This window comes from Ursus americanus, chromosome 12 (assembly GCF_024610735.1).
Source record: "Ursus americanus isolate L20-20 chromosome 12, mUrsAme1.1.p, whole genome shotgun sequence".
Taxonomy (NCBI): domain Eukaryota; kingdom Metazoa; phylum Chordata; class Mammalia; order Carnivora; family Ursidae; genus Ursus; species Ursus americanus.
This window is the reverse complement of record NC_142138.1, coordinates 16390019-16409817: the sequence shown is the minus strand read 5'-3', so window position 1 is coordinate 16409817 and position 19799 is coordinate 16390019. Positions and strand designations below refer to the sequence as shown.

The window sequence follows — 19799 nt, the reverse complement described above, 5'->3', positions numbered from 1 at the left end:
TTATTTTTTTAGAGGGCAGGGGCAGAGGAAGAGGGAGGGAGAGAATCTTAAGCAGGCTCCCCACCCAGCGCTGAGATCAGGACCTGAAGGGAAATCAAGAGTCGGTGGTTTAACCGACTGAGGCACCCAAGCCCCCCTTGATGTAATGCTTTTCAATCTTCAAAAAGTTACAAATATCTTGTTCAGATGTGTTGCAGACTGGTGGATTTATTTTTACCACCTATTTGCCACTTAACCTCTAGGTCTCAGTTTCCTCAACTGCGAGATGGAGATAAGAAGAGCATTTCTTGCACAATTTTGTCAGAACGAAATGATTCATGGACAGAAGCGAGTATGCTGCCTGGCATTTAGTTAAGCGCCCAAGAAATGCCAGGTGCTGCTGTTATCATCACTGTGTACCTGGCAAGATTCCAGCCGTTGGATGAGAGAGGGTGATTGAAAAACACGGAGTTCAAATGCCTGTGGTGCTCTCCCAGATGCACTGAAACCATAAACCCGAGTGCCCCAGTAGCCTCAGAGACAAGCTTTCTAAACAGGAAAGAACAACGCTCCTAGCCGGGCCTTTTCCAAGACCCCTAAGCGGCCTCCCAAGAATTCAGTGTTGGGCTTCTGGAGGGCAGCCTGGCTGGCGTGGAGTCTGGGGTCCAGGGAGGGAAGGAGGGAAAAGGGGGGCTCACGGGGCGCTGCACGAGGCGGGCGGGGCGAAGAGCTGGGACAGGGTTCCCACTGGGAGTGCAGTGGGGAGGGCGGCAGGGGCGGGGCGGCGTGGGGGCGGGACGGACGGGGCGAGTTGGGCGGGGCAGGCGGGCGGTCCTGAGAGCTCAGCTGCAGGGACAGGCAGGGACGTCGCCGGCCCAGAGCTCAGCAGAGGAAGCGGACCAGAGAGCCATGCTCGCGGCGGCGGGCTCCCTGGCGGCCGCCGTCTGGGCAGTGCTCCACCTCCGCACCCTCCTGCTGGGTGCCGTCGCCTTTCTGTTCTTTGCCGATTTCCTCAAAAGACGGCGCCCAAAGAACTACCCGCCAGGTCCCCTAGCCCTGCCCTTCGTGGGCAACTTCTTCCATCTGGACTTTGAGCAGTCGCACCTGACGATTCAGCGGGTAGGAGCGGGCGAAGGTGCAGGGCTCTGCCCTGACCCTGACCTGCAGGACAGGGGCCATCCCCGGGATCGAGGGCGGGAGGCTGGGTGGCTGTGCCGCTAACGCAAGTTCTTGGTAAACCCTGCTTTGAGCCTCGGTTTCCCACTGTCATCTGGCATGATTAACCTGTCCTTTCTAGAAGTAAAATATGATTCACTGTTTACTATTTAAGGGTGCCAGACATGTTACATTCTTTAACCCGTTTATTGTGTATCTTGTTAAATGTTATTGGAACATCCTATTTATTTTTTTAAGATTTTATTTATTTGAGAGAGAGAGAGAGAGCCTGACAGGGGGTAGGGTCAGAGGGAGAAGCAGACTCCCCACTGAGCAGAGAGCCCAACATGGGCTCAATCCCAGGACTCCAGGATCATGACCTGAGCCGAAGGCAGATGATTAACCGCCTGAGCTACGCAGGCGCTGGGAACATCCTATTTATAATATGATCACTTTGCCTCCCTTAATATTTTTGTCCTTGGGGGGGGGGGCTGTATTTACCTTCTCAGCTGTATTTCCCGAGTGTAAAATGGTAACAGTACTGCGTAAGTCCTCACCACTTTTCAGTAGCTGAGCCCCTCCCTTTCAGTCTCCTCTCCCTGGGATCTGCTCTCATTAATTTGTTTTAAAATGTCCCTCTGCATAAATTTTCTTAGTGCTTCCTACTGCCTTCCAGAGTTAAGACTTATGAGGGATCCACTTGGAACTCTTCTTAACTCAGCATCTTTTCTCCTTTTTATAACCATGTCCCACCAGGGTTTCCTAACTCTGGCCCCTCTGATTTCCTTAAAATTCCCTCCAACATCCAACCCTCTCTCAAAAATCCTCAGCTGATTTCCTGTCACTCAGCTAGACACCTCTGCTACCTGTCACTACCTAGCTGAGTGACAGCACTGTGGTAGGTGGCTGTGAAGTCACTGAAACCATCAGTGGTCAAACATGGCTTTTAGTAGGTGCACAAATATTAGTTCCCCTTCTCCTAGACATACCTAGAGCACTTTAAACACATGCCTCCATCCTCAAGGACAGATAGAGGAGGTTTCACCACTTCCTCAGAGAAACACCCAATTGGTGACACTAAACGACAGAATTAGTCACAGAATGTCACAGCTAGGCTCCTAAATCTAGACCCTTGTTTAAGAAATACGTTGGTTAGGGGCACCCGGCTGGCTCCCTCGGTGGAGTGTGCGACTCTTGATCTCGGGGTTGTGAGTTTGAGCCCCAGGCTGGGTATAGAGATTATTTAAAAATAAAATCTTAAAAAAAAATATATATATATATATATATATATATGGTTTCATTTCCAAGTATTTGGAAATTTTCCTGCTTTCTTCCTATTAATGATTTCCTGTTTGATGTCGTTGTGGTGAAAGGACATATTCTGTATAATTTCAGGTCTTTTAAATTTGTTAAGGTTTATGACCCAGGACACAGTCCCATGCATGCTGTCGTTGGGCTGAGTGTTCCATATGTATCAATTAGATCTTGTTGGATGATCCTGTCGTTTAGTTCTATACCCGGACCTCCTACCTATTGATTCTGCCAATCACTAGGAGAGGCATGTTGAAGTCTCCAACTATAATTGCAGGTTTGTGTATTTCTCAGTTCAGTTCTGGTGGTTTTTCCTTTGTGTATTTGTCATCTCTGTTATTTGGAAGATACACATTAAATTATTATATCATCTTGGTGAACTGACTCTTTTGTTATGTAATGTCTCTCCTTATCCCTGGTGATTTTCATCGCCTGACCTTTAGCTAATGTGATACAGCCGCACCAGCTCTTTTTTGATGATTATCTGCGTGGTATATACTTCATTCTTTCACTTTTAACCTATTTGTATCATTATATTTGAAATGAGATTCTTGCAGACAGCGTATAGGTGGATTACTTTTTTTTTAAATTCCGCCAATCTCTTTTATTTTATTTAAGATTTTATTTATTTATTTGAGAGAGAGAAAATAAGCAGGGGGAGTGGCAGGCAGGGGGAGAGGCACACTCCCCGCTGAGCAAGGAGCCAGATGTGGGACTCAATCCCAGGACCCCAGGATCATGACCCGAGCTGAAGACAGAGGCTTAGCCCACTGAGCCAGCCAGGCGTCCCAATCTGTCTTTTAATTGGTGGATTTAGATCATTAAATTTAATGTAATTATTGATAAGTTAATACTTAAGCCTGCCATTTTATTATTTATTTTCTATCTTTCTCCTGTTTTTTATTCCCCTGTTTCTTTTTTTCTGTCTTCCTGTGGGTCACTTGAACATTTTTTTAAGAATTCTATTTTTATTTATTTATAGTGCTTTTTAGTATATCTCTGCATTGTGTTTAAGTGTCTGCCTAAGGATACAAGGGGCACACGTAGCTTAACGCAATCTACTAGGATCACCATTTTACCACGTCAAGTACAATATAGATACCTTACAACCATTAGGAACTTTTTATCCTCCTGCTTTATAATTATCTTAAATATTATGTCTACATATATTGAGAAACACATCGACAATATTATAAACTTGATTTTAACTGTTGAGCACACTTTTTTTTAATTCAAGAGAATAGTCTATTTACCCACTTACCTTTTATGTGCTCTTCCTTCATTCCCAAAGTCCCAAATTTTCTACCAATATCATTTCCTTTCTACCTGAGGAGCTTTCTTTAGCCTTTCTTTTAGAGCTGGTCTGCTGGTAAAAACATCTCTTAACTTTCCTTTACCTAAGAATGTCTTTATTTTGCCTTCATTTTCATATATTTTCACTTAATATAGAATTCTAGATTGATAGTTTCTTTCATTCAACATTTTAAAATGTTCTGCCACTTCTTTCTGGCCTCTGTGGTTTCAAATGAGAAATTTGCTCTGATTTGAATTGCTGCAACATGGACGGCACTGGAGGAGATAATGCTAAGTGAAATAAGTCAAGCAGAGAAAGACAACTATCATATGATTTCTCTCATCTATGGAACATAAGAACTAGGATGATCGGTAGGGGAAGAAAGGGATAAAGAAAGATGGGGTAATCAGCAGGGAGAATGAAGCATGAGAGACTATGGACTCTGAGAAACAAACTGAGGGCCTCAGAGGGGAGGGGGGTGGGGGAATGGGATAGACCGGTGATGGGTAGTAAGGAGGGCACGTATTGCATGGTGCACTGGGTGTTATACGCACCTAATGAATCATCGAACTTTACATCGGAAGCCGGGGATGTACTGCATGGTGACTAACATAATAAAAAATCATTAAAAAAAAAATGAATTGCTGCTCCCCGTTAGTATAACTTGTTTTTCTCTGCCTGAGGTCAAGAAGGATTTTTTGCTTTTATTTATTAAGATTTATCTAGTTATGAGGGGAGGGGGAATCTAACACAGATCCACACTGAGTGCAGAGTCCAACCTGGGGCTTGATACCATGACCGAGAGATCAAGACCTGGGCTTAAACCAAGAGTCGGACACTTAGCTGACTGAGCCACCCACGTGCCTCAGTTTTTCTGCTTTTCTTTTCAGAGATTTGATTATAGTAGGTCTTGGTGTTGATTTCTTTGAGCTGATTGGATTATTAGATCTCTGTAGTTTGATCTCTTACCAAATTCGAGAAGTTTTCAGCCATTATTTCTTCAAATATTTTTTCATTTCCACATCCTTTTTTCTTTCTGGGACTCTTGGACAGTGATGGTGCAAATGGTAGATCTTTTGTTGTTCTAACATAGGTCCCTGAGGCTCCGTTTTTGTTCTTTTCAAAAATCTACTTTCTCTTGTGTTGTTCGGATTGGATACAGTCTACTGATCTGTCTTCAGTTTCACTGGGTTCTTTGTCATTCCTGTTCTGCTGTTGGGTTGCTCTATTGAGTTTTTTGTTTAGGTTATTGTATTTTTAAGTTTTAATTTTCCCTTTGGTTCTTATATATTTTTGTATATTACATATATATCTTTTTTAAAAGATTTTTTTAAAATTTATTTATGAGATAGAGACAGCCAGCGAGAGAGGGAACACAAGCAGGGGGAGTGGGAGAGGAAGAAGCAGGCTCCCAGCGGAGGAGCCTGATGTGGGGCTCGATCCCATAACGCCAGGATCACGCCCTGAGCCGAAGGCAGACGCTTAACTGCTATGCCACCCAGGCGCCCCTATTATATATATATCTTTTATTTCTTTGGTAAGATTTTCTATTTTTTTAAAAAACTTTTTAAAGATTTTTTTAATTTATTTGAGGGGGGAGGAGCAGAGGGAGAGGAGAGGGAGAGAGAGAGAGAGAATCCCAAGCAGGCCCTGCACTGAGTGTGGAACCTGAGGTGGGGCTCAATCTCACGACTCTGAGATCATGGCCTGAGCAGAAATCCAGAGTCAGATGCTTAACTGACTGAACCACCAAGGTGCCCCAACTATTTTTAAATTTTTTGGGGGGAATATTTGTAATTGTTTGTTGAAACATATTATAGCTGATTTAAAATCCTTATCCTATAATTCCAGCATCTGTGGCATCTTAGTTTTGGTGTCAACCCATTCAAACTGAGATTTTCTTGGCTCTTGGTAAGGTGATTAATTCTGGAATATATGCTGGACATTTTGTGTTTTATATGACTTGGGACATGTAAACGCTTCCATTTTGGCAGAGAGTCAACCTGTTTATGGTCAGAAGCTCACTTCTGTGGATTGTGGTTCAAATGCAGTTTAAGTTATAAAGCCTCCGTAGCACTTCTAGTCTTCCCCACTTATGGGTTATCCAGCCACAGAGGACTCCATCTTACATTCTCATCAGTGCAGGCTGGGGAGAATGAGAATGGGGACAAAAGACAACTCCACTCCAAACCTGGATAGGGTAGCCTCTTCTTTACTGCAGGGAGGATGGAAGTCAGAGATCTATCCATGTCTGCTGCATGGGGAAGGAACATCTTATTTCTGTAGGAGAAGGGTAGAAATCAGAATTCTTCCTCTTGCCCCCCGCCCCCAGCATGGGGGTGATAGTTACAATTCAGCCCACAGACTGGGCAGGCAAGGGTCATCACCTTGTTGCTACAAAGGTAGAATAAAGACAAGTCCCCACCCATGATTTCCACTCATGGGGCGCCCATTAGGGTGGGGAAATCACATCTTTTTTCCTGTGTTAGCTACAGAGCAGGGAAGTAGAAGGTTAAGAAGTTTCTGTCCTCTTGGGCCAGGCTTTTTCTGGCACTTTGGCTAGAGAAAACAGGACTTTCTTGGAGTTATTTTTGCCTGTGCTAATTAGGGTCATGATTAGTAGAAAGAGTAAAATGGAATGCTTTTACTCAATCTTGTCTGGAATCAGAAATTTGATCTGTGCCTTTGTTTTACCATTAAGATAGAGCTGATTAGAAAGGGTACATGGCTTGCCTGTCATAAAACTGGCTAGTAATGACACTGAGGCTACGGTCTTATCCATGGCCTAATGTTTTCTCATCAGATCAGACTGTTACATTTTACTCCATATAGGTTTGCATTTTTTATATTTTTGGTTGTAAAACAAATGGAGTCAAATGGTTCATTTAGTTATAATGAAATTTACATTCTAGCAATTTGGAAACATTAAGTACCAACTATTTGCTAGGTCTTGTATCAGGATTTATATGTTCATTTTCATTTAATTTTCACAAAGGACACACAAGTTAGGTATTATCTGGTAGTGTTTCCATTTTGCCACTGTGGAAACTGAAAACAATAAAATCATTTGCTTGAATTATTCAGCATAGATGATGGCAAAAGAAGGACTAGAAGCCAGGACTTTTTGACTCTTCCACCTGTTCTCTATTTATGTCACTTGACTTTTCATGATAGAGGATAATTGACTTATTCATGGATTCACTTATTTAATATACACGTATGAAATGTTTACCATAGGAGAGCCGCAACACAGAACAGTGTATGATGAAATGTGTGGCGGAGACTCATGGTAACCCAATGAGGTATCAGGAGATAGGCTCATGGAGAATGGGGAGCCCTAGAGATAACCTCTTGTAGAATGTTGGGATAAATTGGGCTGAGCTTTAAATGAATGTTAGGCAAGTGGCTAAGTGGAGTTAAGGGGACAGGAGATTTTAAATTCGAGAAAGTGACATGAGCTAAAACACAGCAACAGCACAGTGAAGAAACTAGCCTGTTTAAATGGCACAATGGGAGGGGTGCGTGGGTGGCTCAGTGGTTTAAGCAACAACTGCCTGTGGCTCAGGGCATGATCCCAGAGTCCCGGGATGGAGTCCCGCATCGGGCTCCCTGCTCGGCAGGGAGTCTGCTTCTCCCTCTGACCCTCTCCCCTCTCGTTCTCTCTCTCTCTCTCAAATAAATAAAATCTTAAAACATAATAAATGGTATGATGGGAACTTTTCTTGTGTTATTTCCCCTATTTTCTAAACTTTTTCGATCATAGCCATATGACCTATTAGAGGAGCATTTATCTAAGGAAGAGAAAACTTTATTGGACTAAAGGGGAGAAGAGTGGATAAGGTGGATAAATGCGTTAGTTAGGAGACACATTAAGCTGCTTATAATAGAGATCCCAAAAAGCCGTGGTATAAAAAAAGACTGAAATTTACCTTTCTCCCACAAATGAGTTCAGATGTAGGCAGCAAGTCCAGGACAGAGGCTGCTTTATACCTCACGGTTATCCCCAAACTCCAGTTCCTTCTATGCTGTAGCTCAGGTCCTGCGACACCCTTGCGTGTGAGCTCCGCTCCGTAGAAAAGGGAATAGGGAAGTTGGGTAGCAAGCCGCTTTCACTTCAGGCTGAGACCCAGAAGGTAAACACATCACCACCACTCCTGGACCATTGGCTACACCTGGAGAAGCTGGGCAATGTGGTTTTTTTATTGGGAAGTCATGTGGCTTGTTAATCCTTAAGGAGTGCCGTCATTCTGAAGAGAGAATATCTTCATCCTCTCATTTAAGGATGGAACCTAAAGAGTTAGAAAGAGCCCAAACTTTATTCCCCCATCTATGTGCTAATCTCTGTGCCTCCTTTTCTGAAAACTGAAAATGCTTTCTAGGATCGTTTAAAGAATCAAATAACCCCATGAATTTCAATTTCTTGCCAGGGGCCTAGCAGTTGACGCTTACTTCTATATCTACACCACTTTTCCCTTTTCTTTAAAAGTTGACAGCAAGAAATTCAAGGAAACTCACTGTTGTTGTATAGCAGGCATCCCTTGTCTGGCGTCCTTGCTGGATGGGTTCCATTATCCCACTCTCTGGCCTCTTCCCCTTCATTACCTTGTCAATATCCTACCACAGTCCCTTTGCTAAAATATGCTCCCAAGTATATCAATAACAATAAATAATTTTATTGTTAATATTAGTATTATGGTTAATCCTGCCATAATCTCCATTTTATAGATTTGGAAACTGAGGCACGGAGAAGTCAAATAACTTGCCCCCAAATCACACAGAAAGTAACAAGTAGATTCAAACAGATTTGTGGGGCTTCACAATCCAAGCTCTTAAATACTCATTTACCTTATGTCTCCTAATCAAACATCTCCAGGCTTCTAATTACAAACAAAACAGGATTCAAACTATTTCACCTGGCATGAAGACGCTCCTCAGTCTGGCTCATATTACCCTGCCAGTCTTGCCTCCTATCTCCTTACTCAAGTGAGGAGACACTTTCCCCAAGAACCTCTCCTGGCGCCTAGTCTCCCTATGAGCGAATGATTTATTGTACAGAATAGTAAAAATAAGAACTGATTGTTTTTCCATATGTTCCATTAGACTGTGAGCCGCTTTAATTTAAGAGCAGATCCATGCCATACACCAGATTTTCAAAGGATTCTGTGACTCAGAAAAGAGCAGGAACCATTGTTAATGACGCTTTATTCCTTATTTCCTTAGGTTTGTTTTTCTTTTACTTTTCTTTTTTCTTTCTTTTTTTCTCTTTATCAGATAGAAATAATTTTGAACTATAAAAGCAACACAGGGACGCCTGGGCGGCTCAGTTTGGTTAAGCATCTGCCTTCAGCTCAGGTCACGATCTCAGGGTCCTGGGACCTGAGTCCTACATCGGGCTCCTTGCTCCGCGGGGAGCCCGCTTCTCCCTCTGCCTGCTGCTCCCCCTGCTTGTGCTCTCTCTCTCTGACAAAGAAATAAAATCTTTAAAAGAGAAACAATAAGTAAATAAAAGCAATACAAACACATTAAGAAAACATTTAAGAATACAATTCAGTGAATGAGAAGGAAAGACTCTTGCCCCTCCTTGTGCCAACCCAGCCCTCGAACATACCCAAACATGCTGAGCAATTCCTCTGTTGGGTTTGGTCTGTAACTCTCCGGACTCCTGTGTAATAAAATAAAAATACTCCCATTCATAACTTTTTATTAGCGCTTCTCCCTATCAGTGAGTAAAAAGTTGAACTTCCCAATTAAAAAATGGTTAAAAGACATAAAGTTTTAAAAATATAATATATATATTGGGGGAAAGGTGTTAAACCTTAGTAACATATAGAAACAGCATGCATTTTTTTTTGTCTATTAGAATGATATGTGCCCGTATGCGCGCACACACACACACACACACTGCTCAGGGCTGGTCAGGGTTTGGAGAAGTAGACCTTCTCCCCTGCTGCCCGGGAAATGAGAATTGCTGCACTTTTCCACTTTTCCTTTCTTTGTGTCTTTGTTCTGTGGGTTTTTGCGTTTAAGAACCTAGAAGAAGTGGAATCTCTCCCAGTCATCTGTCTCGGGTATCATGGTTCAAGCTCTTGTCTCACTAACCCTCCCTTCTCGTTTTTCTTGATTCTAAACATTTATTTTGTTCCACCTTATTACGTAAGTACTTAATCCCACATTTGGGATTTGACCACTTGTCTTAAATTTCCTGCCTCTATTACTTTTGTTCACCTTTTATAGTTCCTGTGTGAATCCTTTTCTCTTTATTTTTCTATTTTCCTTTCTGATATTACGCCTATTTTAGCTCCTGAGTCATCGTATTTTTAACCTCTCTTATTCTCTTGCCCTCTCATTTTTGTAGTGACTCAGCTATTGCTCTGCTTTCTGTCTGACGCTTTCAGATGCCCGGTATGTCGCACATTTACATCCTGTGAAATGATCGGCAGGATGATGAGCACAGTGCGCGGGAGAACTGTTAGACACCACTGTAGTCGATAAGACGGTTCCGGGAGGCCATTTGCCCTATCTATGTTTACGCAGTCGACTATGCCGTGTACGTTTCTAGTCCATTTCTTTTAGACTAGAAACATACCTGGGCAGAGAGCTGGTAGAGCTGAAACTCTGAAAGAGTTCATATCAGTAAATACTAGTGGAGGGCTGTGTCCCTGCCAAGTACAAGCTGGGGTTCTAGGTTGTATGTGCACATTGTCAGTTAGGAGTCATTTAGCTTAACCTGAGATTTTTAGCCATTCCAAAAACATCTTTTCTGAATATTCTAAATTAGTCAAGAAATCCTTTTCATAAAGCCCTAAGTTCATCCAGGCAGTCAGCAAGATGAAACAACAAACAAACATTTGCTTGATTTTCATGGACCCATTCCTGCCATTTCTAAGCAAATCTTGCCTCCACCCTTTCCAGCAAGATAGGACATACTGTGCTAGAGATGAACAAAGATTGACGGAAGACTCTGGGCTAAAAGGACAAGGGAGGCATTGAGTTCGGGCTTGGTTTTTAATGTGGGAGCAGGGTGGTAGAATGAGACTGGTGTAATCCATCGCATTTGCTCTGATCAGGGGGTAGGTGGGGTCTGAGGCACTGAGGGTGGCAAAGGAGAGCATGAGTGGGTAGGGATCAAGAAGGAGGGGCCGCAGACATGTGGAGGAAATGGAACCCTTCTGTTTGGTACCACTGCCTGCAGCTAGCCACAGCCCAGGTAGACGAGAGGCAGGGGTAGGGTCTACTCAGAGTCACCTCTTGAATGAACAAGGCAGGAAATGCCTTGAATAGTAGCCATTCACTCTCATCCAACCCGCTCCCACATACCTGCATGTTTGTGCATACTTGTGACTCAACACACGCTCTTCCATTCTCTCCCTCCCACTCCCTCCCTCCTCCTTTTCTTTCCCTCCCACTAAACTCTAAGGGTCTGGTGCCTTCCCAGGCTCATGTCTTCGTCCGCAAACCTTACATAATGCCTGACAAATTCCCTCTACCCCTCAATAGCTCCTTGGTGACATTACTTGGGCTACGACTCATTTTCCTTTTCTGAAAGACAAGGAAAATCGTTAATGCCACAGGGTGGTTGTGAGATTAAACGAAATAAACGGTGAAAAGTGCTTCCCATGGCACCCAGTGTCCACGTGCCTTCCTCCAGCACGTCACCCATGTGCTCTCGTCCTCTCTGTTGCCACGAGCCCAATCATTCCTCAGGGACTCGAGCGGCTGTGCGCCAGGTACCAGGAAACCAAGAGCCTTTCACACTGTTGCTTTCATACTTCCTCACCGAACCTTTTGAGGGAGGAATAATTTTTCCTTTTCTGTAGCTGAGGCTAAAAAAAAAAGTGAAGCAACTTTCCCAAGAGCCCACAGCTAGTGAACCATAGTGCTAAGGGGCCCACACAACTCCAGAACTAGAGTGCTTTTCTGCATAGCCGGCCCCAGCTATGACATGAAGTTTCAGTCATCTCTTCTACTTCAACAGTTATGATTTACTAAAAAGTCCATGCTTGGGGCGCCTGGGTAGCACAGTGGTTAAGCAACTGCCTTCGGCTCAGGGCGTGATCCCAGCGTTCTGGGTTCAAGCCCCACATCAGGTTCCTCCACTAAGAGCCTGCTTCTTCCTCTCCCACTCCCCCTGCTTGTGTTCCCTCTCTCACTGGCTGTCTCTGTCAAATAAATAAAATCTTAAAAAAAAATTCTCCAAATTAAAGTTAAAAAAAAAAAAAAAGTCCATGCTTGCAACCCTAGACTTCCACCAAGCACATCAGTCTTCTCTGGCGAGTCATGTATTCTGAATTCTCTCCCCTCACTAGACTCTAAGATGCTTCGGGGTTAGAGACCATGTTTGTTTTATTATAGTTACATCTTCATGCCTCGTTCTTGGGACAGTGGTGGTTGCTCACTCAATTTGTGTAGGTTGAATATATGAACGAATATTTACAAGGAATATCCATGTCCTGTAGTGAATTCAATCCAAGTCTAGTTGAGAGAAGGGGAAAAGGAAGCAGGGGAAAAAGGTTCCCATCATGCCAAGGTGCACACAGACTCTCCTCAGTATAAGACCTTCCCCAGCTATACACACACCCTCCATTCCTGGACACGCAGACATATGCATATTCAATTGTGACTACTTAACTATTTTTCAGCTTGTGAAGAAATACGGAAACGTCATGAGCATGCAGCTCGGTGACTTGCCTTTAGTTCTTATAACTGGATTGCCCTTGATCAAAGAAGTCCTTGTCGACCAGAACCAAATCTTTGTGAACCGCCCTATAACTCCTATCCGAGAACGTATCTTTAAGAACAATGGTAAGTTTCTTAACCAATGTAAGATGGCTATGTTTGATATTTTATGGTCTGTTAAAGGTGCCTCTGTGACTATAATTCTCCAACACTCTCAGGGAACAGGCCCCTTATAAAATACCCGAAATTAAAGAAAGCTGGATGCTGGATGCCCACATTTCCCTATTGAAGGCACCCCCTTAAAGAACTTTGCAGGTCCTGTCAGGGATTTGGAAGAGGCAGTGTCTCCTGCATGAACTCACTCTGGAAACACCGATAAACAAGTAACTGCATTACTCAGTGATAGCAGAGGAAGAGGCAATGCATTCTCGCGCTCTATTTCTGCTTCCGCTCCAGTCTCTTCCCCTAGGCAAATCACGGTGGATCTGCTTCCTTCTGCAGCTTATGTAAGTCCCTCTCCTTGCCTCTAGTTCCTGATGCTTCTCTGTTAGGGCTGTTCCCACAGGGTATCTCGAGCCTTCCATTCTGTGTTAGAACAGTTTGGCAAGAATACTTAAAATTATCATTAAATAAACGTAAACACTACTATATGTTGGCCAACTGAACATAATAATAAAAATAAATAAGTACATAAATAAATAAATAAATAAAATCTCTGTAAGCCCCCCCCCCCAAATGTTTTTTTCAGTTTCTTTATTGGTTATGTAGATACAGTCAAGTTTTTTTTTTCCTGTTATTTCTAAAGTTAGTTTTAGGAATTATTTCTTAGAAAATTCATTTTATAAATAAATAAACAAATAAATAAGTAAATGTAAACATTTAAAAATCTAAATGGATAACTCAAATCTATTACTCTACCCAAGCACCATTTTTTCAGGTAGTTCCCAATTCCTTTTTGAAATAGTTCATCTGCCAACTCTACAGCCACTCCCTGCATTTATTTTGTGAAGCATAGTGCTAGGCGCTATCAGCACAACCGTGAGCAATGCGGATAAATCCGTGTCCTTAGGTCATTTACATTCTAGTCGGAAACACAGTATCAATGAGCTCTGATAACTTAAAGCATTAGTCTCATTAAGATATGCTTAGGATACATTTGTTGGGGGGATCTAATCTAGTCCTGGGATTCAAGGACACCTAATATAAGTAAATGACAATCAGTTTATCGATGTGAAGAGGCAATGGGCAGATGGAACAGAATAGGAACAGTCCCTGAGGTGGAAGAAGGACAGTGGATTTGAGGGGTAGAAGTGGCCGGTGTGACAAGTACAGGGATTGAATGGAGATAACTAAAGGAAGATGAAGCTGCTGGGCTTGGCAAGGAACTGTCCACGCAAGCTCTTGTTAGGGTGTTGGGTTTTACACTAATAACAATGGAAACTCTTGAATGATTTTAAGTAGAGAAAGGAATCACCATATTTACACTGCACATTTTAAAAACTTATGTAGGTTGCAGTGTAGAAAATGGTATACAGGGAGCAAGAGACTATGGCAGCATTTCAGGTTAGAGAAGGTTGTAGCTTAGACTAGGGAGATGGCAAGAAATGACAATAGAGTAGACTAGACCAGGTTAGTACCAGTGAAGATACAAGAATTTAAGGTATCCCCAAGGGGGTAAATCCAATAAGATATGATGACCTAAACAGAGGGAGAAGGAAAGCAGAATGAGGTATTGAGGTAGACACCCAAGTGGGTAGATGGTGGAAAGGAGGAACATTTGGAGGAGGACAGGTGTTTAGTTTGGCTTGGGTGTGGAGTTGTATGGAGAACATCGTGAATCCAATCATGGATATGCTGAGTTTGAAAGGCTCCTAAGTAGGCAAAGTCAGGCAGACAGTTGCCTGTGTGTCTGGAGCTCAGGGACAGAAATAAATGATCACTATCAATAGATGTTACTTAAAAATTTAGGAGTTGATGAGATTTCCCAGGAATGGAATTTTGGGGAAGAAGAGAAGAGGCTTTACACCTTATCTTGAAGAACTCCATCATTTCAAAATTTGATAGAAGACGATGAGCCAGCAAAAGGTACGGGAAGGAGGAAAATCTGGAGGGTGTGCTGTCCTGAGCACCGCTGGAAAGGAGGGCTTCAGGAGAGAAGCGCCCCATGCTGCTGAAAGATCAAGAAAGATAAGGTTGAGAAGTTTCCCTGGATTTGACAAAGATGGCCATCTCATAGAGATGGTGGAGGTCAAAGCCAGGCACTAAAGGGAGAGTACTCTGGAGGTGAAGAAAAGAAGGGAGGGTGGCCTTATCCGTGTTGTAAAAACAAATGACGAATTGTTGAACACAGCAAGATGATGCTTTTTTTTTTCCCTTTCCCTTTCCTTGTGCTATTCTTTCTGCATGGAATAGTCACTCTTCCTTGCTTTCTTCAATCAGTCCTTCATCTTTCAAGGTCCAGTTTAGATAAGACTCTCCTGGAAAGCCTTGCCTCCTTATGAGTATGTATTTTATCTTGTCCATAAGTGCGTTCTTAGTATGTAGCATAAAACAAATATTTCAGTAAACTTACGTGACTAGTAATCAAAGCATGAGCTTTGGAATCCAGCAGACCTGAATTTGAATGCCTCTTCAGCTGCTTACTGTGACCCTGCAAAGTTTATCTTTTGTGCCTCAGTTTTCTCATCAGCAAAATGGGAGAGGGGAGTAAAGATGAAGTTTCTGTAACTGCTAACTTACATAATGCCGTAAAAACACTCAAGTTCCTGTACTACAGGCAATCAGTGATGCTAGCCACTATATCCGCGACTTTGGGATTATTTCCCTGAATAGTTTTCATGTGGTTTAACACCCTTCTCCTTCCCACTCTTAGGTATCTCAATACCATTTGCCAGATGTTTAAATAATAGGATAACAATACCATAATGTTGGCTTTCTCTTTTTTTTTCCAGGATTGATCATGTCCAGTGGCCAAACATGGAAGGAGCAAAGAAGGTTCACGCTGGCAACACTAAGGAACTTTGGCCTAGGAAGGAAGAGCTTAGAGGAACGCATTCAGGAGGAGGCCCATCACCTCATCCAGGCGATAGAAGAAGAGAATGGTGAGTTGTTTCCTAGGACAGGTGCAGGATTGTGACTCATACATTCACTGAACGGTTACTTATTAAGTGCCTAAGTACCTCTCCTGTGCCCAGCACTGTGCCAGGCCCTGGAAATATGACAGTGAACAACTCACCATGACCCTGCCTTCACGGAGCTCTAGGATTAAGCACAAGAAGAGTGGTATTAAACACATTACTGACTTAAACCCGGGTCATCAGTTTGACTTCCCAGGTATTGACCGAGTACTCGCTGTGTCAGACCCTGTGTAGGGGCTGTGGCCAGAGCCTCACAGGCAGCTCGATATTCAGTATGTCAAATGTCATGAAGAGCAGACTCTCAGTAGAAGATAGAAAATAGAAACAGACTCAAGTTTCCATCTCTTCTTCCACTTCCAGGACAGCCTTTCAACCCTCACTTCAAGATGAACAATGCAGTTTCCAATATTATTTGCTCTCTCACCTTTGGGAAGCGCTTTGAGTACGAGGATGAACAGTTTCAGGAATTGCTGAGGCTGCTGGATGAGGTCATGTATCTGGAGACATCAATGAGATGCCAGGTAAGGGGTTCGCTTTCTACGTCTTGGGTAAGACTATTGGAGCTGATGTCAGATACAGATGGGTTCTTACTAAAATATCACCTTTTTGTTTAAGCTAAAGTATCACCTTTTACAATTGACTTCAACTCAAACTTATTTGAAATCAATCTGTTGGCTTTAGTGTTTTTTGGTGATATTATTGGATATTTACTACATACAAAGAACATTTCTAACATTCATGGGAAGTATAAAGCTTTACATGCTATACGCCTACACATCCATGTTGTTTTATCTAAAAGCACGATATTGCCATTGCCTTTGAGTCCCGCCCCTCCCTGTCCCTCCCTAACCCAGCCACTCGGCTGCCCCAGAAGTACTCTTCTGTGCTTGGCTCCTCCCTCGGCAGATTGTTTGCAGATTTATCTGTGCCAGTTGCTCTTTTCTTTTTTATATTCTGAATAGTATTTCATTGTATGAACATGCCGCTGTTTGTTGTTGCTCTGTTCTCTATTGATGAACACTTGGGTTGCTTCCAGGTTGGGGATGTTACGAAGAGCTGCCATGAACATTCTTGGACAGTTGTCCATGTGGACATGCCCACTCATTTCTCTTGAATTTATACCTGGACATAAAAGATGCCTAAATGCTTCAAAAGCAGTTACACTTCTTACATGCCCATTCACACTTGACATTATCAGTCTTCTCATTCCATAGGGTATAGACCTTTGGGGTTCAAACTTCACCCCTTCCTTGGTGGACCCTGCTCTCCATTTTGTCCCTCTGAGTCTGTGAGTCTGTCAGAAACTCTGCTCAGCTTCTTGGTCTCTCAACCACTTTTCTGGATTTGGAAGACACTTCTGTGGGAAAAGTGGACTTGTTAAGGCCACCTCTCTAGTATCTACAAGTGGATTTATTTTTGTTTATTCCTGGCAACCATCTTTGCCTGGAGCTTTATGGACCCATCGCATCAAAACCAGTAAAGCAGTTAGCATGATTCCTGGCACATTCAAAGGGTGCAATGAATGTGAGCTATTATTATTATTGTCAAAGATATTTTTGAATTCCCTGTTCTCATTTCTAATCACAGTAGTCCCAACTCAATAATTCCACGTTCTTCAGCCCCAGAAAGACAGGAAGTCATCAGAGTTCAGTGGGTAGCCAGCTGACTTTCCCTAGGGAAAAGAAATTCCTGAGGGGGTAAGAAGGGGCAGTAGGGTAAGGCTATTAAGCATTTCCTGGAGTCCCAAAATAGGCCAGGCATCTCGATGGACAAATATACATTCTTTATCTCAGTTAATTTTTACTAAAAACAAAACAAAACAAAAAAACCCTTTAAAGATGAAATGAAGCATCATGGTGTGTACAAGCAGATATGGGAGCGTGTAGGCAAATGCAGATAGTGGTCCACTGGCTCTGTGCTAGGTGCTGTATGGATCTCATGTCATTCAGTCACCAGAATCATCCCAGGGCCCCGCTGGCAGCTACTTAAATTAAGGAGAAACAAACTATCATCACCATTATCATCATCATCATCATCATCATCATCATCATCATACCAAAATATTATAGCTAGAAATAGCTATAGCTATTTTACCAATAGCACAGCTGATGGACCTGTATCTGTCTCATTTTAAGTTTAGGTGACTTTCCATTATGTCATGCTTCTTTCTACCAGATATTATTAGAGAAAATACTTCTAAAAATACTTCATTTCAGTAAAATATGTCTTACCTACATGGAGATTATATCACAGCGGGGCAGATAAATGCATATACATAAGATATGTATATGTATTTCACACACACATATATATTAGTGATAATTACCGTGAAGGAAAATGAAACAGGACAAAGGAATGGAGAGAGGGTGGCAGGATCATCAGGTTAAGACCACTCCAAGTGGTGACATTTGAGCAGCACTTTAATGAAATGAGAGGTTAGAGTTGTACAGACTTCAGAGGAAGAGCGTTCTAGGTAGAAGGCACGGCAAATGTAAAGGCCCACACAAGAACATCCTTGATGTCATCACAGAGGCCAGTGGTGCTGCACTGGAGTAAGAGAGAGTACGATGGCGGGGAGTCATAGCAAAGCAAGTGACAGGCGTGCGGGGAGCTGGTGCACGCGCAGCCTATATGTCAGGAGAACGACGTAGAGCTTTGTCGGAGAGTCATAGAAAGTCATTGGAGGATTGAGAACCAAGGAGTGAAATGATCTGATTACACTGTTAAATGATGCCTCTGGCAGCTCTGTGGCAAACAGACGGGGAGTGGGTTAAGAATGGAATCAGTGAAGCTGGTGGAGGATACCACGGCATCCAGGTAAGAAATGGTGGTGGTTTGTACTAGGGGACACCATGGCTGGGGTGGTGAGATATGGTCTGAAACTTGATACAGTTTGGATGGAGTGCTGAAATGCTTGGCTGGCAGGTGAGAAGAGGGTGAGAGAGGAGAGTCAAAGCGACCCAAGGTTTAAGAGCAAGTAAAGATAGATAAAAAGAGAATATCGATTATTTCATCTTGAAAAGTGGGCACCAAATCGTCTCTAGGAGTGTTTTGTTTTTCTCAATTAGCTCTACAATGTCTTCCCACGAATTATGAAATTTCTTCCTGGACCTCATCAAACACTCTTCAGCCACTGGGAGAAACTGAAATTGTTCATTGCTCATATGACTGAAAACCACAGGAAAGACTGGAATCCTGCTGAACCAAGAGATTTTATTGACGCTTACCTCAAGGAAATAGAAAAGGTGAGGGAACCAAAGTTGTTTCTTTGTTCTTCAAGAGCACAGGGGGGTGCACTAGCTTCCCATTGCTGTAACAAATTACCACAAGCCTGGGGGCTCCAAACACACACATTTATTCTCCGACAGTTTTGGAGGTCAGAAATCTGAAATCAGTTTCACTGGGCCAAAATCAAGGTGTTGGCAGGGCTGGTTCCTTCTGGGGGCTCTAAGAAAGAATCTGTTTCCTTGACTTTTCCTTCTAGAAGCTGCCTTGGCTAATGGCCCCTTTTTCCATCTTCAGAGCCAGTATATTTGCCATAATGTGACCTATTTTATACTTGCCATGTAAGGTAACATCCACACGTTTCAGAGATTATGATACGGACATCTCTGTGGTCATTATTTAGTTTACCACAGGGGAGACAGAATAGAGGCAGCATTTCATAGAGTGCAGGGCAGCATTAATTCAGGATTGACAAGGTAAGTAGAAATAAGATAGGGGTTGAATGGTATTTGGCTTGAGGCCTTGGGGATGCCCAAATACTGCCTGTTCATCTTCTGTTCTCTGCCCTTTACCCATATCTGAAGGAGCTATATACAAAAGGAAACTTCACAAGTGAGCTTCAAAGGACTCTTTCATTTTTAGTGGGATCTGTGCCCAGTTGCCTGCCCCTTCCCTTAGCCTCCAGCGCAGAACACAAGAAAAGCTGAGTTGGATGCCAGAGTCCAGGCTCAGGGCCCGAGTGAGACTTTTGCCTTCCTCCCTGATCTCCCTACCATCCACTTTCCAACATTATGGGAAAGACGCAGGGAAAAGCTGGAGTGGACGTATAGCCTTCAGCACAGTAACCCCTGGGGTCAATATACATCCATGCATCGGCGTCAGCGTCAGAACCTTTCACTTGTCAGATTAGTTGAGCCTCCTCTTGGAGTTGACAGAATGGTGGGTTTCTATCCTTCCCATCTTTTATTTCACCGTGTTGGATAACATTAGCAGAAGCATCGATCTTTCCACAGAGGAGGAGA

General features: G+C 43.0%; 1 protein-coding gene across 1 annotated transcript in view; it reads left to right on the top strand.

The window, feature by feature from the left end:
* The first annotated feature begins 803 nt into the window (after positions 1 to 803).
* CYP2J2 (cytochrome P450 family 2 subfamily J member 2) overlaps positions 804 to 19799 on the top strand; it is a 33431-nt gene continuing 14435 nt past the window's right edge. Inside the window, exons 1-5 of the mRNA XM_045802216.2 lie at positions 804 to 1098; positions 12379 to 12541; positions 15367 to 15516; positions 15913 to 16073; positions 18621 to 18797. Of these exons, the coding sequence (XP_045658172.2) occupies positions 889 to 1098; positions 12379 to 12541; positions 15367 to 15516; positions 15913 to 16073; positions 18621 to 18797 (861 nt within the window). The 5' untranslated portion in view covers positions 804 to 888. The remainder of the gene's footprint in view (positions 1099 to 12378; positions 12542 to 15366; positions 15517 to 15912; positions 16074 to 18620; positions 18798 to 19799) is intronic.